Consider the following 21,877-nt stretch of genomic DNA (forward strand, 5'->3'; position numbering starts at 1 on the left):
TATCAACACAATAAGAATATTTATTGGTATTTTCAACAGTAATTGATACACTTTTGTCATACACGCCACACATATAGAACAACCAGCTCTAGAGTGATTCCTTCAAATAAAATATTAGAAATCACTGCGGATATCACAAGTAAGGTCCAACGATTTTTTTCCACACAAACCAAAAGTTTATCAGCACTTTTTAAAAATAAATTATTTTGAATAAAATCACAACATTTTAAATAAATCTCCATATTTTGGGAACAGTAGCTTAAAGCCTCAGATTAATTAAGAAAAATTAAAATGAACATTTTAATGTTCTGAGGGGACTTTGGAAATTGCACAGTTCCTCTTTGAGGTAAAAGCAAATCTGACGTGTTATTGATAAAATTAGGAAAATAAATAATTTAAATGTTTACTGTCTAACAAGAAAGTACCATGTTTTTTTGGGGACATAGCATGGTAAAATAATATCTTTTGACACAGAAATCATTGCCATCTGATATCCAGCTGAACTATAGTACAAGTACTTTTTGTATATTTAGATAATCTCACTCCCTTTTGAGCTTGTTTTATGCATGCTGTACACCTGAAATGACAGCTATTGTAAAACTACTGCAGTAGAGTGATTGCAGATATATAGCCCTATGCATGCGCTAAATGAATGAGATTTACACACAAAGAAAAACTACAAAGATGACTTGCAACAAGATCAACATTTACTTTTCTCCATACTAGTATATACACCAACACACACACACACACACACACACTCACATACTGATGTAACTCCACAGTATATTGTCTTAATGTCAGCACAAAGATAGTTTAACACAAAAGTTGAGGCAGAGCGATCATCCGTACATGGGTAACGATAGTGTGCAAAATCAGCATGGCACATTAAGATGCTCCCCACACACACACACACACACACACACAGTCATCCAACTATATACAAGAGATAGGGTTTCGAAATATTGCACTTGCTGGCCCACTGCACCCCACATACTGAGGGATGCATAAATGAACAAAGAAGATTATACAGATAAAGGTATCTAAATAGAGATGCCATACAATTTCATGCAGGGATGATGCTAAACATAGCTTGTGGTGAGGAAACAAGTTTGGTTTCTTACTGATTTTCTTTATTCACATCAATGAACTATTAGCTATATATGGACCGGCGTATTCAGTCTGTGACCGCAATACATTTTTAATATGCCGGATATTGTAGGGCTAATGTTATATAAACTTTTTGTTGTACTACGCTCACAAAAACCACACACATCTACAGACCACACCATGTAGTTTAAGGGCTGTGTTTTCATTTTTTAACTTAGATTATTATACATCACATTGAAAGTTGGACAATCTCTAGGGACGAGAAACAAATAAAACCATCTTGAATTAGAAGATGAATTTCATGAAACCGATCAGCAACATGTCACGTTATATTTCAGGCCAAAATAATCAATATTTAAAATTGTATATATACTCAAAAAAAAAAAAAACTTCCATCCATGGCCAAAGTCTTTTAAGGTTTGTGGGATGAAATATTGATGAGTGACTAATTTCTCCTGAAAATAGCTGCCGACACATTTTTCTTGGCTATTGCTGTATCATTTTACAAGACAAGCTCCAGCGAGCCTCGACCGGACTCAGCACAAACTCTGACTCTGCAACAGTGAAGCGGTTTCTTTCTAACATCTACAGTCTCTGAATCCTCTCTGGCCATGAGCATCAAACAAGATAAGAGCAGGGACAGCAAATCACATCCTCCACAAAGTAGTTTTTTAGCCAGCAGAGAAAAACAACCGACGACAGCGATAAACAGAAAAGAGAAATGGAGGAAAAAAGGGCTTGGGGAAAAATACAAGATCCACTTCACCTAGAAGAACTTTTCCTTATCAGACACACGCAGCTCATGAAGCACATTTACTTTTTTTTTTAAATTTAAAGTCTGTTTGCTTTTAATAAATAGATAAATATTTCACTTAGTCAGCATTAATTAATTTACGGTGATCGAAATAATTGTATAGAAACATTTAAATGCACATTTTCCTCCCTGTATTCAACAGCTACTTAAATCCACAATATTATATTAATCTGACTGAGGTATATACAAAACTATATACACTAGATAGGTCATGTATTCATAAAGATGACATAATCTTTAATAATCTACGGTACACATATACACAGACTAGAGATATGCAGCTCATTTCACTGATGGGAAATTTCATTTTGATTAATATGGCATGAATTCCTGACCTACAAAACGAGTGTGTTTATGTGTATTAATGCAATTTTGTTGCATTGCCATTAAGATCCTTTTCCTTGAGCACCTGATCCTTCACTAAGCCCCACCCTAAAACAAAATCTGGCCAATCCTACATCAGCACTGCTGCCTGACAGTCCTGTGTGATGATGTAATTATATTTACATTTTTGAAAATTGAAAATGTGTCAATTTAGAATCATCCAAAACTATTTGAAAAAAAAAAAAAAAAATCACAGTTTACTCTGATTCATAACTACGTTTTTATTAGATTTTTTATTAATTCGCAACTATGTAAGTGGAGTTTAGTAAAAGGTCAGTTTGATTGAGCTCCTAATCATAAAAAAACTAATTTTATTTGTTTATTGCATGCAATGTGGATGAAGTCTTGATGAACTCAATAACAGTGCTGTAAAGACCGTTAGGACTTTGATTGACAGTAAAGAATGTGTCGGTATGAATTAGGCACCGTATAAACAGACGTGACTCTAGTGCAAAGGTGCTGGAACAAAACAGGCAAAAGTAGCAATCGTTCACAACTCATTCTTGTGTTCTGGGTTCGTTTGGTCTGTTCACATGCACCAAGACAGATGTCTTTAGCCGCTGCATCTTATCATTTTAAAAAGTGTCTCAAGAACCCTGCATTGGGACTTTAGGTTTTGTAATACAAGAACTTGTCCTGTTTGAACGCCTCCTTGTGGTGCAACAGAGTTGCAGGCCAAATATACCAAAAACTGATGACCAAAGAAATGCAACATAGGTTTATCCATACCACTTTTTAAAAACACTGAAAAACTGCTTGCCATTGATCAAGACTGCATCCATACGACAGCTTGTTTCCACTGGGTGTAAAGAGTCACATGACTCCTGACATGCACTGATCAGATTCAAGTTGTTCCAGCACCTGTATTCTATGACATTAAAGGATATATGCATCTATCTAAAGGTGTTACACACACACACTTGTGCTACTATGTAAACTGAGCACTAACAGGCACAGTTGGGCTGCTGTAGTGGAGGAGGGTTATCCGTTAACCGGGCCGTTCCCTGGGTTCCTGTGGTCACTACGGGGTCAGTCTCTAAACTCTCTGACATCTTGTCACAGATTATATCCACCAGACGCTCAAAGGTCTGCTTCACGTTGATGTTGTCCTTGGCACTCGTTTCAAAAAATTCAAAACCTGGAAGACAGAAACGACACCAAAGCACAGTTTAGATGTCAGAAAACCGAGCGAGAAAGTTATATTCTACATATATCTCACTTCATCAAGACTGGTATTGATATTGGTGAAGGGCAATCCCAGATGCATTTCAAAAAACAGAAAAGAAAAGAAAACATTCAAAATGGCAGAAAAACAACCCAAATTTTCATGAAGTATTATATCTATTAAATATATGCATATACTTGTTAAACATAAATAGTTAATTTAACTAATATAAATTAAATACTGATGTAACAAGCAATAATATAATATCATAATATAATAAATACTATATAATAATACTATATATACACTATATACTATAATAATATAGTATAAATACCAATCCCAGAACATAATTCTGCAAGCTTAGTGAAAACAAATCCATCATGTCAGAAAAACAAGACAAAATGATATTAAGTAATAAGTAATTTAACATGTATTACTATTAACAATAATAATTATATTTAAAAACTACAAAGTGTATTTTGTCCTTATTAAAGAATGGCATTGTTATTTTAGTAACACGTGGCCATCATATGATTCAGTTGTTTGCTGCATCTCACACAAAGCACATTTCACACAACGTTAGGGTTAGGATATGTATACAGTAGTTATGTTGAGCATCTTAATTCAGTGACATTTCAGTAACATGCTCTTTTACAAATCATGACAAATCCTTAATGAAATGTAATTGATTTGATGGTCTGAAAATGGCAAGGGTATGTCCTCTTTCACACCAAACAAGCAGTAAGTCTGTCTATTTTCACCGTTCAGTGTTAGTCTGAGCTGTTCACACATTCTTGTGTCATCCAATTATATGCGTTTAATTATCGCCCGAGTTCAAAGCTGTGATTCCCTCCATATGTTCTAATTTATGCACAGTAAAGATTTGCAAACATGAGAGACGTCTAAGGTATATATTCCATCACAGTGCTCATATAAGAGCAGACATGCTGCTTCTGTTCAGCTTGGATGGATAAAAAAAGGAAAATACAAAGATACATTTGACAAATAATATGCAATCAACAATAGAGCACAACTTTAAAAAAAAATGGAGAACACACTTCCCATCCTTTGTTGATGATGTCAAAGGTTATGCATCCAATTAAAATCTGTATTTTGATGCAAATTTATCTGTAGCCATCTTGTAGGTTGCATGCCACGCTCTCATCTTCAAAAAACATGAATAAATCTATTTAAACTAAAAAAAAAAACATGATAGACTGTTCAGTCTCTATTTAATGTCCAATGCAAAATCTGGGTCTTGAAGCAGAACTAGTTCAAATGAAATCATGCTGCCCACCTGACTGGCTCCACAGGTCCAGACGCTTCTAATTGGTCTCTGGAGGAATCAAACTCAGTTTTTGGGATGAGGTTGGGACGAGTGAACTTACCCAGCTGCTCTGCCAGCAGTCTGCCACTATCTGAAGACACGACCCTCTCCTCTTCCATGTCACACTTATTTCCCGCCAGGATGACCTGCGCGTTGTCCCACGAGTATGTCTTTATCTGGGTTGACCTAGTTAAAAACAAGCAAGGATGTTAGGATTAACTCTCACAATGCAATTATGGCCAACATACAGGTATGCAAATGAGTGAGCACCACGACAAGAACATGCTGCATCGATTCGTGCATGTCCTATTTCCACTCTTCTTGATGTACTGCCATATACTGTATGCACATGGAGGACCAAACCTGCAGAAATGAATAAATATATAATTGAAAAATAATAAAACAAATATAATTATTATTTTTTTTTTTTACTTTATGTATATTTTTTAACTTTTATATTTATTATGATTTTTATTTATTTTATTATTATTTTAATAATGATTAAATGTAATAAGTTTTAGCCTCCATACATACATGGCTTCACCTTTTTTTATCTGAAAACACATCGGCCAATTATTTGATACATTTTTTCGTTATTTTTTATTCTTTCTTTTATTTTTTCATATTTGATTATTTGTATATTTATTTATTATGATTTATTTTTAATTTATAAATCTTCCCATCTGCAAACACATCATTCAATTATTTTTATTCTTTAACTCAATTTGTTATTCTTTCATTTATTTTTGTACATTTTCATATTTGTTTATTTTAATATTTATTTATTTAAAATTTATACAGGCTTAGGTCTCCATCCTCTTGTCTACAAACAAATCGCCTATTTTTAAAATCTATTTATATTTATTTTTATAATTATTATCATTACATTTTTGTTTTTATTGACTCATTTTAAAATGTATTTTTAAAATGATTAAACACTTCTTTATTTCTTTCACTATGATATTTATTTGTATTTTTCTGCAGGTTTGAGCCTCCACATTTGCAGGGCTCCATCTTCCCGTCTGCAAGCACATCACCTGTTAGCGTTTACAAATGATGTTTTCTACACATCTCAGGTCTTAAAGGCTTGTATTGGTGTCATAGCAACAGCAGACAGCTGGTGCAGATTGAAGCCCACGACACATTACAGTGTTTGCTCATGTATGTCGTAGAGACCGTGGTAAGAGTTGTTTCTGTGTTTCCCCAGCGTTTTCACATACGTCTGGTTTAATTAGGTATCTGTTCACTGACCGCAGCTGCTGTCTCTTGAGTAACGTCAGACTCAGATTCTTCTGTGAGCTCTATTCTGACGATAAGAGAAACTGTCACTAGTGCTTCAACTCTTTAGCTTGCAGAACTACAGGCTACTCATCATTCAGGGAGTTATAGCTACTAGTAAGCTAAACTAGTAAGCTAAATCAACCTTACATGCCAAATTACTATAAAAAGGCAGTGTAGTATCTTTTGTTACATTTACATTAAATACAGTTACATAATTAGATTAAATACAAACAAAAATAAATACAAATAAAATGCAAATATTAAAAAAATAAACACTTCTGAGAAAACTTATTTTTTATTTATATATTTATTTTAATATTTATCTATTTGAAGCTACTTGAGAGGACATTCTGCTCTTTATTATGGGGTTTGTCATAATTGACTTTAGCATTTCTTTATTTCTAGCTCTTTCTTAATTCTCAGCACTTCAGATAAGCATTAAAATAAATGGCAAATCCCATAATGCATTTCAATAAGGCTTAGTGAAAAAAAAAGAAATGAAAATAGATGACAGGAAATTTTTGACAAAGACAAATATGTTAAGGTATTATTATTATATTGCATTCTATAGCATAAATAGCATTTATTTATTCAATGTATTAATATAAATATTTAACATAAATATTAATATAAATATTACTACAATTAAAATAATAGAAATAGTAAATAACATTATTTATTACTAATAATATATATATATATTTATTTAATTTAGTATATTATCAAAACATATTTTTAGTAGATACATTTATTTATTTATTAATGTTTTTAATTATATAAAATAAATAGAAAGTGTAATATATTCTTATTAGAACATTGCATTGTTAGTGTTTCAAACCATATTTAGCTGAATGTCAAGCTTCATGAGGATATGCTTTTTGTTAAGTGTTTTTGCAGTCATTTGCTCATAACAGACTCTAATGGTGCCAGATCTATATTTTTTTGTCTGCTTTGATTCTAAGGAAGAGATCAGCATCAACATGGAGCCAGAATTTAATTTCTACTTTAGGAAGATAACATCTGCTGATGAAGCAGTATAACTGCAAATTTACCTCCGAAGCTCTGTCCTTTCACTAAATTCAGGTCTCATTTCTGCTTAATAACGTCATAAAGCTCAGACGACGAGTCTTCTTGTGGTTTTAATGACTCAGCAGCTGATCCCCGGTCGTCTTTCTCCGCTATATTCCTGTTTCCGTTCCTCAGCCTCCTATCAGGATGTTCATTAGTCTGTCTTCTCACGCTAATTAAATCAACCTCTGCTCACTGACCCCAGCCGAACGCCCAGCAGAGCCGATCAATAGAGCCCTGAACCCAGCCCTACTGCTCTTTAATACTAAGAGAAATTTAAATGACTCTTATTAAATATTAACCAGACGGATTCCTGAGGACTCAGTGATGCCACGTTTCCTCTAAGGTCTCTTTAACTGCTCACAGAAGAGCGTTTAGTCCACCTGAATTCAAAACTGAACTGATTGTGAATGAAATATTTAAAATAAGTCGGTTTGGTAACACTTAAAGACTTTAGTTTATAATGCATGATAAAGTATTTATAATGTACATTGTTTTTTTGTCATGAGCTTTAATTTTCTAAAGGTGCAACAATAAATAGATACGGTAAGTATTAAAATGTGTTATAAATGTGGTTGTAATTATTAATGAGATCATACAATGCATTACAAGGTACATTACAAGGCATAATTCATGCATTAAAACTACATTTACAATGCATTATATATAAAAGCTTTACTGTTTTCATAATATCTCATCAAAATAAATACTTTCTTTACCCCAAAACACGTCTATACTTAACAAAAACACACACAAAAACTGTTAATCTACATAAAAAAATGAATAATTATGTATTAAAAATATTATAATATTAACTAATTATATCATGACCTACATTTCGTGGTCCAAACGAATCAAAATTAATAATGTCCTACTTTCAATTATTTCCCACTTAATTTTCTGTTTCACTCAGAAGCACAACATTTTATAAGTTAAAGCCGATGTGAATCACTAAGTAGAACAAAATATTAAACATTACATTACAGGACCAACATTTAGTTTTCTGTGGAAAAACATGCAAAAAAAATTAATACACACACACACACACACACCCACACGCACATGTTTGTTTTTGTGTAAAGTGGGTTCATCCCATAGGTGTAATGGTTTTTATACTGTACAAACTGCATATTATATGGCCCTTCACCAACCCTACACCTAACCCTAACCCTCACAGGAAACTTTGTGCATTTTTACTTTCTCAAAAAAACTCATTCTGTATGGTTTATAAGCGTTTTGAAAAATTGGGGCAAGGGTTATGTCCTCATAAGTCACCCTCTCCTTGTAATACCTGTGTCATACCCATGTCATTATACAGAGTTGGGTCCTGATATGTCACAAAAACAAGAGCACACACACACACACACACACACACACACACACACACACACACACACACACACATACACACACATATAGTGGTCATTAAAAAATGGCATTGCATATAATTTTTTTGATATTACAAAAAAATCTCCTTTGGGTATAACAGTTTTGTTGGTGACATAACTTTAAAGTTCTGTGTAAAAACTTCCTGCTATTATATTTATCCCCAACAATGAGTCACTGAAGCTCGTGGTGATGTGTAATGAGATATTTCTCAGAACATTTTCTCTTTCCTTCAGGCTCTCAGACTCACAGCGCTTGTGTTAGTGGAACAATAACATACACACAGTTTCTCTTAAACACTGCAGTTTTGTTCTGCTAACGTCACACACACACACTTCAAATGCTGCAGAAGCGGCCCTGCGTGATCACTGTATGGCCGTGAGGATTTGTCCAGGGGTCTCCTCCCACACGGCTCTGGGTCACTCACCAGTCCTGCACCGCTCCAAACGAATCCTCGTTAGTGATGTCATACATGAGGATGAAGCCCATGGCTCCACGATAGTACGCCGTGGTGATTGTGCGGTATCTCTCCTGCCCGGCAGTATCCTGGAAAATACACACAAAACAGCTTTCTTAGTTTTTTTTTTTTTCATAGAAGCCTATTTCTGCAATAGAATATATATATATTTTTTTTGAGATATAAACAGATTTGTGTGATATAAACTTGCAATTGCAAGGGAAAAATAGGAATTCTGTTTATATTTACTTTTATATTTATATTTCATAAAAACAAATATTATTTAATAAATGTATATCTTATATAAATATATATACATTATTTATTATTATTATTATTATTTCTAAATAAATAATATACATTTAATATTAGATTTTAACAATTGTATTAATTTAAAAAAATATTTATCATTTATATATGTTCTATTTGGAATTTTGGAGAGAAAAAGTCAGAATTGTGAGATAAAAAGTCACAAATACCTTTTCTTTTAATTATTATTATGTGGCATAAATGGGCTTTTACACTTTTCATCATAGTTTACACCAAAATACAATATTTCAGTTAACATTACAACTTACTATTGTCCTCTTGTCATCTCTGGATTTAAAATATGAATCAATCTTCTTTATTACTTTACTATGATTTCATAGTAGTAACTATAATATTTTGCTAGAATTTACACTGTAAACAAAAAAAGTTTGAGTTACTGGAGTATGTTTAAAAGCACATAGTATTTCACTTTCTATTTTAAAACGTCACATTTAATTCGATGTGTTACTTTGCCAAATTCATTAGCAATATCTAGGTGGAAGTGGTTTCAAAGCAAACTCGACAGCGATTACAGTGAAGTTAATTATTGTATAAAGAACCTCAAAGCAGATTTGACATTTGATTGAAGATACATGCATTTCTTATCATTTAAATATTAATTTAACATTTCAGCTGGCGTGATAAAGGTGAGTCATTTAACATTTAACTTCTTCCAGATTGTTCCCAAATTTAGCAGGGCCCAGGAGGAAGAGCGGAGACCTGCCAGGGGTTACCATGGCGATCGAGCAGTTCGGCAGGAAGCTTCAGTAGCGTGCGCTCGGTGGGAGGATGCAACAGAGCCAAGTGTGGACCTTAAAGGCTCGTATTTATGCTTTTGTAGCATGTCATTTCTCCCAGCTGCCCAGTTATAATGTTAGTCAAGGATTCTTGCATTACAAACAGCAGAATTTAGTTTAAATGACCATTTCCACTGTCTCTGTGCATTGTTGTATTTTTATGATGGTTGTTCTTCAAGTTGCTGAATACTAAATGGCTATTGATAAGTAAAAGTGGGCGATTAAATGTTAATAAGCTCATAATGAGCTCAGTTTCAATCCTTTCTCATAAAATGATAGCAAAATGAATATAACAGAACAGAAAAAATCCTGATAACGCAAATCAATGTTGTGATATAAAAATGTCATATATTATTTTAATAACCTTTTTAATAACTGCTTTATACAAAATTGCACAAAAACACAAACATTAAATTACAAATATTTGAATGAAGTAAACAGAAATTAAACCATGGTAAATAGTAGTAATAATAATAATTATTGCAGGATACTAAATTGTTATTTTGGTATAGTTGAGATACTATTATAGTTTTTATTAACTATATTTTTATTTAGTTAAACATTTACTACATCGTTATATTATGTTTTTATTGTATGATGTTTTTTTTTATTTTTATTTAAATGAAATGAAAGAGAGAGTTTTTCTGGGAAACTAGCTGAAATAAATGAAGTTCAAGTCCAGTTTTGTTGTGTGTTTTTGTCATTTAAATTAGTTTTCATTAGGTCTAGTTTTTATTAATTTTATTTACATTTTATTTTTATTTAAAGTTAAATTCAATTAAAAAGAGAAATGTTTCATTGGAAACCAACTGAAATAAATTTCAGTTTTTTCTTTGATTAAAGTGCACTTTATTAAATAAAGTAATTATTTTAATAATTAAGATTTATTTGTCTATAATAACCCCTTAAGTTATCACGCATAACAAAGGCTGTTTAAAATAGAAAAACAAAAGAACAATAATTTTGTTTCTAGAGGTGGAATACGTTAGTACATTCTGAGACCATCTTTACAATAATATACACTAATCAATCAAAAAGATGGAGATGTACATGTCCATAAATCAAGTAAATTAAGAGTTCATAAGGACTGTAAATAGTCTTCCATGGGCCACTAACACTGACCTCAAGTGTGCAGCGGACCGTAACAAACCGCCAAAACCCGAATCGCCCAGCAGTGTGTGGTCGTGTGTGCCACACACAGATCCAGTGAGTCATCACACACCTTACTCACTCAAACACACACACACACAGAGACCGATAAGCAAACACATTCATACACACACAGCCACAAAATGAAGCATCAGGCTCCATTAGGAGGCTTTATGATGATCTACTACCGCAAGCAACTATAAAATGGGCTCTGAGTGTCTCTTTATGGCTCTGTGAAAGGCTTCTGTTTGGACACACACACACACACACACACTTGAGTGGACGGCTCTAATTACCGCAAACAGAGCTGCTGATAAGAGCAAACGAAATGCGGTCGCTCCCTGAGCAGGTGCTGGTCAGACTCGTCCATGAGCTCTCCAGAGAGAGAAACATGCTCAGATTCACTGTCATAACATACACATAACTCCTACAGTCTTTAAATTATGCCTGTCAATCAATTAAACAAACAAATGAATCATTAATTAATTAAATGTATCATTTGCATTATTCTGACAGACCAGTAAATCAAAAAAATATATCGTACAACAGAAAAAAGAAGCTAATAAATAGTAATCAAATAATAAATGTAATGAAGTATAAAATCCTGCAATTAAATCAGCATTTTAAAATTAGTCCTACATAATTCTTAAAAAAATAAAATAACTGAATACAAATAAAAACTTATAGGGCTATAAAAATGGTTAAATAATTATTAAATAATAAAAAATATAAAATAAAAAATAATAGAAAAATATAAATAATTAAAATAATTAAATAATATTAAATTAACAGCCCTATTCTTAATATTTTTTATTCTATATAAAATCATGAGAAAATGCAGCTTTAGCAGCCAAATACACATAAAATAAATAAAAACTAATTTAAACAAACATGTTAAATAAGAAAACACAGCATCAGGAAAAAAAAAATTAAACAATAACATTATATATATATATATATATATATATATATATATATATATATATATATATATATATATATATATATATATATATATATATATATATATATATATATAAATAAAAAGATATGTATTACTATTACAATCAAATAAAAAAATGTAAGCAACAGGCCCACTTTTAAAATGAAATTAAAATAAATAAATAAATAAATGAACAACTATAAAATAAAATAAAAATCAGGCATGAGTAAATATACCTTTAGAAGTTCATAAATAAAGTATATTTTAAAATATATATAAAAGACAAACATATGTATTAATGCTTTAAATAATTAAATCATCAAAAATTGTAAATGACAACCTTACATTCAATATTTTCCATAAAGTAAGGGAGCACTAAAAGATGTGTGAAGCAGGTGGATGATTCATGTGAGTCTAATGCAAGCGGAATAGCTTCATATCCGACACGTGTAATGTTACTGAAGTATGACACTAATGTGAGTCAGCGTGAGCGGAGAGACGTCAATGTTAAAGCTGTTCAGGGAGTTCAAATGATGACTACTGGTAAACATCACCACGGCCAAACAGTAAATCATGTTAAATTGACAGCACTATTCTTAATATTTCATATTCTTTATAACATCAGTAACTAAAACAGAGAACTATTTTGGTCAAATTGACAATATATTAAGTCATGAACATGTTTGGAAAAAAGGAAAACTGGCTTACTTTAAAATCATTATATCTTTCATTTCATTGGCTCTAAAACACCTGTTAGATGCTTGTAATAAATGTGGCTTTTCTGTCTCTGGCTCAGTGGTGATGTTCTCTAAAACAAAACAAAAATGATGGAGTCATTTCTGTAACAGACTCAGATGTGAGACAGGTGCTGTTGAAAGGTCAGAGACAACACAACAACATCACACACACTGTGACATAGGAAGGAAGATTTGGGGTCAGTCAGATTTATTAAGGTTTTGAAAGAAGTCTTTTCAAGGCTGCATTTATTTGATCAAAAATACAGTAAGAACAGTAATATTGTGAAATATTTTTAGAATTTATAATAGATGTTTTCTGTTTTAATATACTGTAAAATGCAATTTATTCCTTTGATCAAAGCTGTATTTCAGCATCATTCCTCCAGTCTTCAGTGTCACATGATCTTCAGAAATCATTCTGATATTCTGATTTGAAGCTCAAGGAACATTTCTTACTATTATCAGTTGAAAACATCTGTGCTGGAAACCATTTATAATTTGCTTTCATTATTTATTTTTTCATTTACATTTTTTTTTTTTATTTTTGTTATTTATTCATTCCAAAAATACAATATTTATTTTGAAAAAAATTTACTGACCTGATATTTTGAACAATAATATATACTAAATATACTAAAACAGGAAAACCTAGTATTTCTAAAGTATATGTAATATACTTATCTATTTAAATTCTACAATTTAAGTATTTATGTTTTTATTTATAATAATACAATTATTTAAAAAAACATATGTATAAATATAAGCAGGTAAACACTGCTATTTTGTTATATTGTCATTTATATAAATTAAAACTTTTAAATATGCCTTTGCATTAAAAAATGCATGAACTATTTTTAACAAACAAGAAATATGAGATTTTCAAGCTCAAATGCAATTTGATTTTCCTTCTTTGAGCATTAAAGGATTAGAAAAGAGAGAGAGTATGGTGGTCATTTCCTGTATGGCAGAGCAGCGGTGGCGTCATTAAGGTAATGAAGAGCTTGTTCGTTAATGCATTGCCCTCATTCTGACGGGGCCGGGCCGTTCGCACACCATCCGAGAGATTCATGTGTCTGGAGACGCTCCAGATCCCACGCTGAGTTTTATTGATCTGTGACTCGTGTGGACTGAGCCTTTATCCTTTCATAGGGCCAATAAATTAATGTTAGACAATGCGAGCGTGTCATTTAGGAGATGGGATGTTACCTCCGTCTTCTGGGGCTGCTGCAGTGATTTGATTTAAAAGGGTGAATGCTGCGAGTGAGTGAAAATACTAAAGATCAGCAGCTGAGCAAATGAGGACTGGTACAAGAAACAGCAGACACTTTCACAGTCTGAGGGAGAGACGCTCGAGCAGAGATCTTTAAAGAAATCGGTTCACGCTTGCAAAGAAATTCACAGACAGCAAGTCACAGAGAACCGTGACAGGCGATGAACCAATGTCACACTTACAATATCACTACAGTTAATGATGGTTTAAACTCATGCGGTTTATACATCTACTGCAGATTTTTTTTTAAATCGAACACCAAGCAAAATAGTGCAAACAGCTTTTTATAATGGAAGACAAGCTTTGATGTGTCATAATATGCTTGATATTTAATAACAGTTCACTCGTTTCTGGTTCTGCTAGCCCCGCCCTATAAAAAATCTCACTGGTCCAAATCTTGGCCCCGTATAACTGAATGTTAAGTTGAGATTATGTTGAGATAATATTATAGTTTACATTAATGTTTTTCATAAATTTTTATTTTCATTTTTATAGCAACAAAAACCTATATGGTTTTAGTTTTAGATAACCATAATAACCCTGATAATTAAGCATCAGATATGTTTTTTAATAAAATATAATTTTCTAATATAATTAAATATATTATATCTTTTATATAAATAATAAATAATATTTAGTAAACTTTATTTTTATGGCATGAATAAATATGATTCCATTTCCCCTAAAAAAATGTTTGTGTGTGTGCATGCCATTTTTATTTATTATATAAATACTACATCATATTTATAACACTTCTTAACATATTCTTTGCATGAATAAAGATGAATTAATTTCCGGAAGAATATTAATGTTGTTTCAATGTTTCTTTCAGCTGAAAGGCCTTTAGCTTTTTTTTGGTTCTTCAGATTTCTTATCATAACACAAGCACCATTCAGGGAACAAATTTAGATTCGCTGAGACTTTTGATTTCAGAACGCTTGCACACAAAAACATAGAGCAAATCTCTGTGAATGAAAGAAAACGTACGCCACGGGGAAAAGAAAACATGCGCACACACACATGAACTCACTCACTTCCTCGTTTTACCTCTACGATTTCTCCCAAAAGGCTTCGTGGTTGAACGAGTGAGTGTAAAAATAGCTCAAGATGAATAGTCATGTCATCGGTGGTGGCGTCTCCTCTGACCACAACGCACACGGACGACAAACGTACAGTTTTTGGGAAGAAATTAAGCATAAAGCACAGGACTGGTAACGTTTCAAACCTGATTCTAAACTGATAACAACAACCCTCCCATCCCACGACTGCAAATAAGATTACAGGCATTAGATGTTCACTTAAAAAGTAGGCTATAAATGATAAATACAAGACAGAAAGCAAACCTCGTCAATTATTTATTGCAAGCAGTGATAAGACATTTGACTAAGATTGTTGGCCATCTTATAATTTATCATTTTTCTTCATTCTATAAATTAATATTGTGACAGTTCAATACTGCATTGATAATATATATGAAACTTATTTTGTTTCAAAGGTGTTTGAGAGAATTCTGGCTAAATGTTGTGTATGTTACATATGTGCAATTCAATGGTAGCAAGTGAGATTTATTATATACAATATTACTTAAAATATACTCAAAAACCTGTAAAATGAGGACGCTGGTATAAATAGATTTTCAAATAACTGGTCAATTAACTTCTATTAACTAAATTAAATCAAAATTTAGTCTGGGCATCATTTGCATTTAAAGCAGCTTTTGTATACACAGTTGTGCTCATAAATTTACATGCACCTTACAGAATATGTTTACGTCCCCCGGCTCTTAATGCAGTGTGTTGCCTTCTTGAGCTTCAGCAAATGTTTCCACCTTTTGTAATAGCTGTGTATGAGTCCCTTGATTGCCCTCAGTGTGAAAGACTGATCTCAAAATCATACAGTCACTGTTGGAAAAGCTTCAAATAGACAGAAGATGCTGGAAAACCAAAGAATGTGCATGAGCTAGGGGATTTTTCTGAAGAACAGCAGGCTGGCAGAACTGCTCAGGACAAACGAGGGACTCATGAACAACAATCACAAAACAAGAAAACCAGTCATGGATCATCCAGGGGCTCATTCTTCAGAAGTCGCTAACTTAGTTATTTAGTACGATTCGGCATGATCTTGTACTGGTTGGTTCTTCGAAGCTCATCCAGGAATAACAAAAGGTCCATAAACCTAAACCTGCTCGGGGCCAGGCTTATTTCATGTAAACAGAATTAGAACTGACACTTAAAATCTGTCCGCTACCAATGCTACTTTATTACAAGAGTAACCTACTGATCCAGGGACAATAATTTAAAATAATAATCATTCAAAAATTAATTTAAAAATAATATAAAAATGTTGTGTTGTCTTTAATACTATAGACACAGTCGGTTTTACTCACTGAAAGATTTATTCGTCATAAAATAATTACTTCATAATTGCATTATAGTATTACTTACAGATAATGTAAGAGTCATGCATTAATTTGAGTGATGATGCCATTATGGGAGGGGCTTGATGGAGCGAAAGAGATGCAGATAACATGATCTCTTCACCCTTAAGAAACTTTAATTAATGCTGTCACGTAACAAATCTGTTCAAATATAAAAAAATTGTTTTAAATATGAATAGCTAATTACTGTATTGAAATAACAATGTTACGCCTGTACAAATATTAGAAACCATGAATATAAATCATGTAAAAAAGAAAAAAGAAACAGTGCACATTTCATTTATGTATTATAACATTTATGTAGTTTTGTTCTCTTGGCTGTTTCTTTATAAAAGTTTTTCGTACATGTCTTTTTTTAATTATATGATGTCATTACGCTGCTGTTATTATTGCGTCTTGTGGAGTATATATATAAACATCTGTTATGTGAAATAGCTTATTAAATAAAAATCATGATCCATCTTATTTAGTTAAAATGATTAACATATTTGCATATTCTGCAAGGGGTATGTAATCTTATGAGCACAACTGTATATATCAGAGATATTCAAATTTTTAATTTATCAAGTATTAGCCTCGATGATTTGTTAGTTAATTAAGCTGGCATGGATTTCATCTGACAATATTAAAACATTGTAATACTGATACACAGTAAATATACAGCATATATTGTGAAGTGCAGTAAGTGAACTCTCTGTATGCCGGATGTTGTGCGATTAAAGCAGGTTCAGAGGTGTCAGGTGATCACGGAGTGATCTTAATAAAACATGTGAGGTACAGTACGTGGGAACACTTCCTATTAGGTTTCTTCTCGGAAACTCGTAATTAGTTCATTGTAATGCCTCCTCAACGAGCGTGAAGTGATATCTGAGAGTCTAGTTTCTTGACACACTTCTACAACCCTCAGTTCATTGAGAGCAATGGACACAACGCTAGTAAAACATGCGCTTAAGCTCTGTTGATTACAATGGATGCATTCTATCAGGGCACAAAGTTTAGCTTGTTAGCTTCAACGTTTCACCTTAACAAAAGGAATAGTTACTTGTCACTTTTTGGCCTAGCACAGTAATTATGAAGCATTCTGAGATGTGCATTGTCACATTAAATGGCATGCCGGGACAGACTGGAAAGCTTTTCACCGGATTGATTGACTTGCATTCTTGAAACTCGAAATGAAGCCGCTCAGATCTATAATGCTAAATGAGCTATTCTCACGGCGCTGAATGAGACACATGATTCATAGCTGATGCGGCTGAGCTTCCTGGAACAAAACCATTGAGCCCAGCTGTTCCTGTCCTCTAGATCTGGCTAATATAATAAGAGAGCGACGGGAGCTATAAAGACCCTTGAGAATGGTTTACCACGTTTATCCAGTGGTAAACTCATGGCCAACATACTGAAATGTCCTAGGTTGCGTTTTGTGAAATATTGTAAGTAACGATCCAACAGCAGTATTTAATCAATCAAAAACTCAATAATTCAACACACGCTAAAAATTTATTTCTTTAAAAAAAAAAAAAAAAAAGTGAGATTTCTCAGACATCCCAGTGCTTACAGTTTAACTAAAATTATTATGAACACACAATTTATTGATGTAAGAACATTAAATTAGCAGTTAAATGGTGAGTTCACCGATTTTCAGCCAGCTTTGTATTGTTAAAATCTCAGTAGTACGTAAAGAAACAATGTTTATTACTGTTTCAGGAGGTTCAACCAACTCAGAGTTTAAACTTGAACTCGGACTCGGAATAACTTGGACTTACCCTGAGATGGGAAACTCTGAGTTTTCGGGTTCAGAACTGCTGAATTGTTTTAGTTCAACCAACTCAGAGTAGGTTAACTCTGAGTTTAGCGTGAGCTAGGGATATGCCGGTATCAAAAAGCATATGTATTGATATAAGATTTGTTTTTATTACTTATACATAAATATGTATTATATTTATTAATATTTATTACACATACTTTTAATGGTATTAATAAAGAAAATTCCACATTTTTATTGCTACATTGTCGATTATATAAGTAAATGAACAATGTGTGTTATTTTTCAGTTTTTCCTGTTTTCTGTCTTTTCCAACATTTCTTTGCCACAGCCCTTTTTCACTGTTTTTTTTTCAAGCATTTAACACCAATAATGTTTTTTTTTTGTTGTTGTTTCTATTACACAGACTGACAACTTTTATTAAAATCCTATCTTGCCAGCAGTGAATTAACCCTTTAATAACAGCTGTGCTTGTATAAAAATAAGTGATTGATCATACAGTCAATGACAGTGGAACTCAGGTTGATGTAAAACTGTCCAAATGTGCAGTCAATCAGTGTTGATGTTCAGTAATGACGTTATTGAATCAGTGACTTCAAGGCCAATCAGTTTGGAAACCACATGCAGCAATTTTCAAGACAGGAATTTGCTTTAGGCTACTTTCCATACAGCTTGTGTATCACCTATAAAAAGATTATTGCTTTTCAATCAATCCGTATTGAAGATTTCATTCGCATTAAGGACAAAATAAATATATTTAGTGTCATGAAAAGATGATTCTCCAAAGGCTGAATAACTCTGGCAAAACTGAATCCTCAATTGCACATGAATGAAATCAGTTCGGTTTAAAGCATTAAAACCTTCCTGTTTCTGTCTGGTTTCTGAGAACATGCATTCTAGACGTCTCACAAATGTACAAAACATCATTCCACTAAGCCACTTTTATCCATCATGTGTGCTCACCACCTGCTTTGGGCATTTTATCCATTTTGAGTCACAATGACTCGTATGTTTGTGCCAAAAAGACAGAATCTGGTAAATAATCTGTCTTGAAATATGATGCAACAAAGTGACTTCTGTCTAGTACGTTAGTATCTTGTCATAGATTAGTTTACCGATCATAAATGAAATTCATCACCCTAGGCAATGAATTTACATGCACAAGGAGTCAGATGCACTCTTTACTTTAGAGAAGGAGAGAAATATTGAACTGGAATATGCTGGCATCTGCCTAATTTAGTGGATTGCAACCCACCAGTTGAGAAGCACTGACCTGAGGCAAGCAAGGCATCAATTTAATCGGCCTCATTTCAAGCTACATAACTAGTCTAATAAAAACCTGCTGTCTAATGTAGGCCAACTCACCCATATCTGCAGTTTGATTCTCTTGTCGTTCTTGTAGACGGTTTTGACTTTGAAATCGATGCCCACGGTGCTCACAAACGCTGACGTGAAGGCATCATCAGCATACCGGAAGAGAAACGACGTCTTTCCTACACTGCTGTTACCGATGATCAGCAGTTTGAACATGTAATCGAAGTTCTGGTCAGATCCTTCTTTCTGTGTCGCAGCCATCTGGAACGAGAAAAAGATACATTCAAACAAACCGCTTCGGCAACACACAGGTGCATTTTATCTGCACCAATAAATCTTCAAAAAGCTCATACAGTATGAATCTATTATTGAGCTACATTATATAAGATGTGAACACTAATCAAGCAATCTGAACAGAGGACTGAAGAAGGTTAACAGTTTAAGATCTAACACTAAACTGCTGTTTATTAACAGAAACATTTGGATTAATTAAAGTTGTTCGATAATACTGGCGCCCTCTCGTGGCTGGAGACGGTAATGTTTTCTTTTGGTTCTTGGTTCTAAATAAATGCCACTTAAGCCCCTTTCACACTGCACGTCGGACCCGGCAAATTGCCGGAACATTGCGTGGTCACCTTCTGTGTGAAAGCAAACACGTCCCGGGATTGATTCCGGCATTGTACCCGGGTCGGGGACCTAGTAACATTGCTGGGTTCAGTCCCGGGTCGAGCGCTGTGTGAACAAAAGCCAGATCTAATGGCTTGTCGTAGTGATGACGCACGTTTTCGCGCAACTCTTTTGCGGGTTGTTTTGAAGGAAGATCAACGTTTGCGACAAAAAAAAATATGTGCAAACTGTAGTTAGTTCCTCACTTTCCGATCGTTCGCCAGCTTCAGTGAAAGTATAATGTGCCTTAAGTTTTCGACTCGTACATTACACGTCACGCCCTGATGTTACGTGTCATTACGGGATCTTTACAAGTTGTGTGTGAACGCACGCACATATCCCAAGTAATCACTGGCAGTGTGAAAGCACAAAATCTAGCGACCTGGGAACAATTGCCGGAACACTTTACCCGTGTATTTGCCGGAATCTCAGTATGAAAGGGGCTTTAGAGTCCAGTGCAACTTATATATGTTTTTTTCCTCGTCATTACATATTTTTGGACTGATGCGACTTATAGTCCGTAAAATACGGTACTTACTGTAAAAAGGGTATATATATATATATATATATATATATATATATATATATATATAAATTGTCTTTAATACAATTCTAATCAGTAATAACACTAATAACAATAATCTACTGTATTTACACTGTTTTTGCAATAATATCATAATAATATTATGCATATCTAAGGTATAACTGCGAAAAACATTGTATGTTTTGTATTTATACAAATACAGCCTACTGTATATTTATAAAAAAAAATAGTAGTACAGTAAAACAGATTATCAGTCTGTAATTATATGGAAATATAATAAGACCTAAACCTCTTATATATATATATATATATATATATATATATATATATATATATATATATATATATATATATATACACACACTTAGTAAAAAGGGAACAATAAAGATTTGTGATATGGTTTAAATTACAGTAAAGACGCAACTTGTGAATTGAATTTGAAAAGTACTGACCTATTGAGCTTATTTCTACACATTACACGTGCAAAGAAACTACATGTTTAACACTAGACAGGTCTACAATAAAACAAACATCACATTTTATTTACAATTGACATTAATAACATTTAGAGCTTGTCATTGGCTGGAATAACCTAGAAAATCATCCATAAAACCTATCCTCAAAGAACATCCTAAAAATACAGACAAGCTGACAATCTTATAATTACTATAATGATCAATGTAGAAAGAGGAAGCGATTTAAAGCTATAAAATGCTTTAGTACAGCACTATTCCCCCAACCCCCACATTACAGAGGGTTAGGGTGTGTTTCCATCAATAACAAATATCCATTTTATTCACCCTTACGCTCGTTTGACCATAACGAGAGATTTTATTATGATGAGAACAAGGTTAATACGTTACAGCAATTAATTGTGATACATTTCGCCTTATATTCATTTCTATACCATTCGGAAATGCTCAGGAAAACTGGAATTATAATTGAATAACTTGT

The 21,877-nt window shown here is 33.0% G+C and overlaps 1 protein-coding gene across 2 annotated transcripts in view; it reads right to left on the reverse strand.

Moving 5' to 3' along the window:
• LOC127966581 (ras-related protein Rab-3C-like) overlaps positions 1-21,877 on the reverse strand; it is a 78,893-nt gene continuing 57,016 nt past the window's right edge. For both annotated transcript variants that reach the window (XM_052567685.1, XM_052567684.1), the window contains exons 2-5: positions 19,765-19,974; positions 8,966-9,084; positions 4,865-4,989; positions 1-3,446 (exon numbers count right to left, since the gene is read on the reverse strand). In XM_052567685.1, the coding sequence (XP_052423645.1) occupies positions 3,253-3,446; positions 4,865-4,989; positions 8,966-9,084; positions 19,765-19,974 (648 nt within the window). In that variant the 3' untranslated portion in view covers positions 1-3,252. The remainder of the gene's footprint in view (positions 3,447-4,864; positions 4,990-8,965; positions 9,085-19,764; positions 19,975-21,877) is intronic.

The sequence above is a fragment of the Carassius gibelio genome, chromosome B10 (assembly GCF_023724105.1).
Source record: "Carassius gibelio isolate Cgi1373 ecotype wild population from Czech Republic chromosome B10, carGib1.2-hapl.c, whole genome shotgun sequence".
NCBI classification, from domain to species: Eukaryota; Metazoa; Chordata; class Actinopteri; order Cypriniformes; family Cyprinidae; genus Carassius; species Carassius gibelio.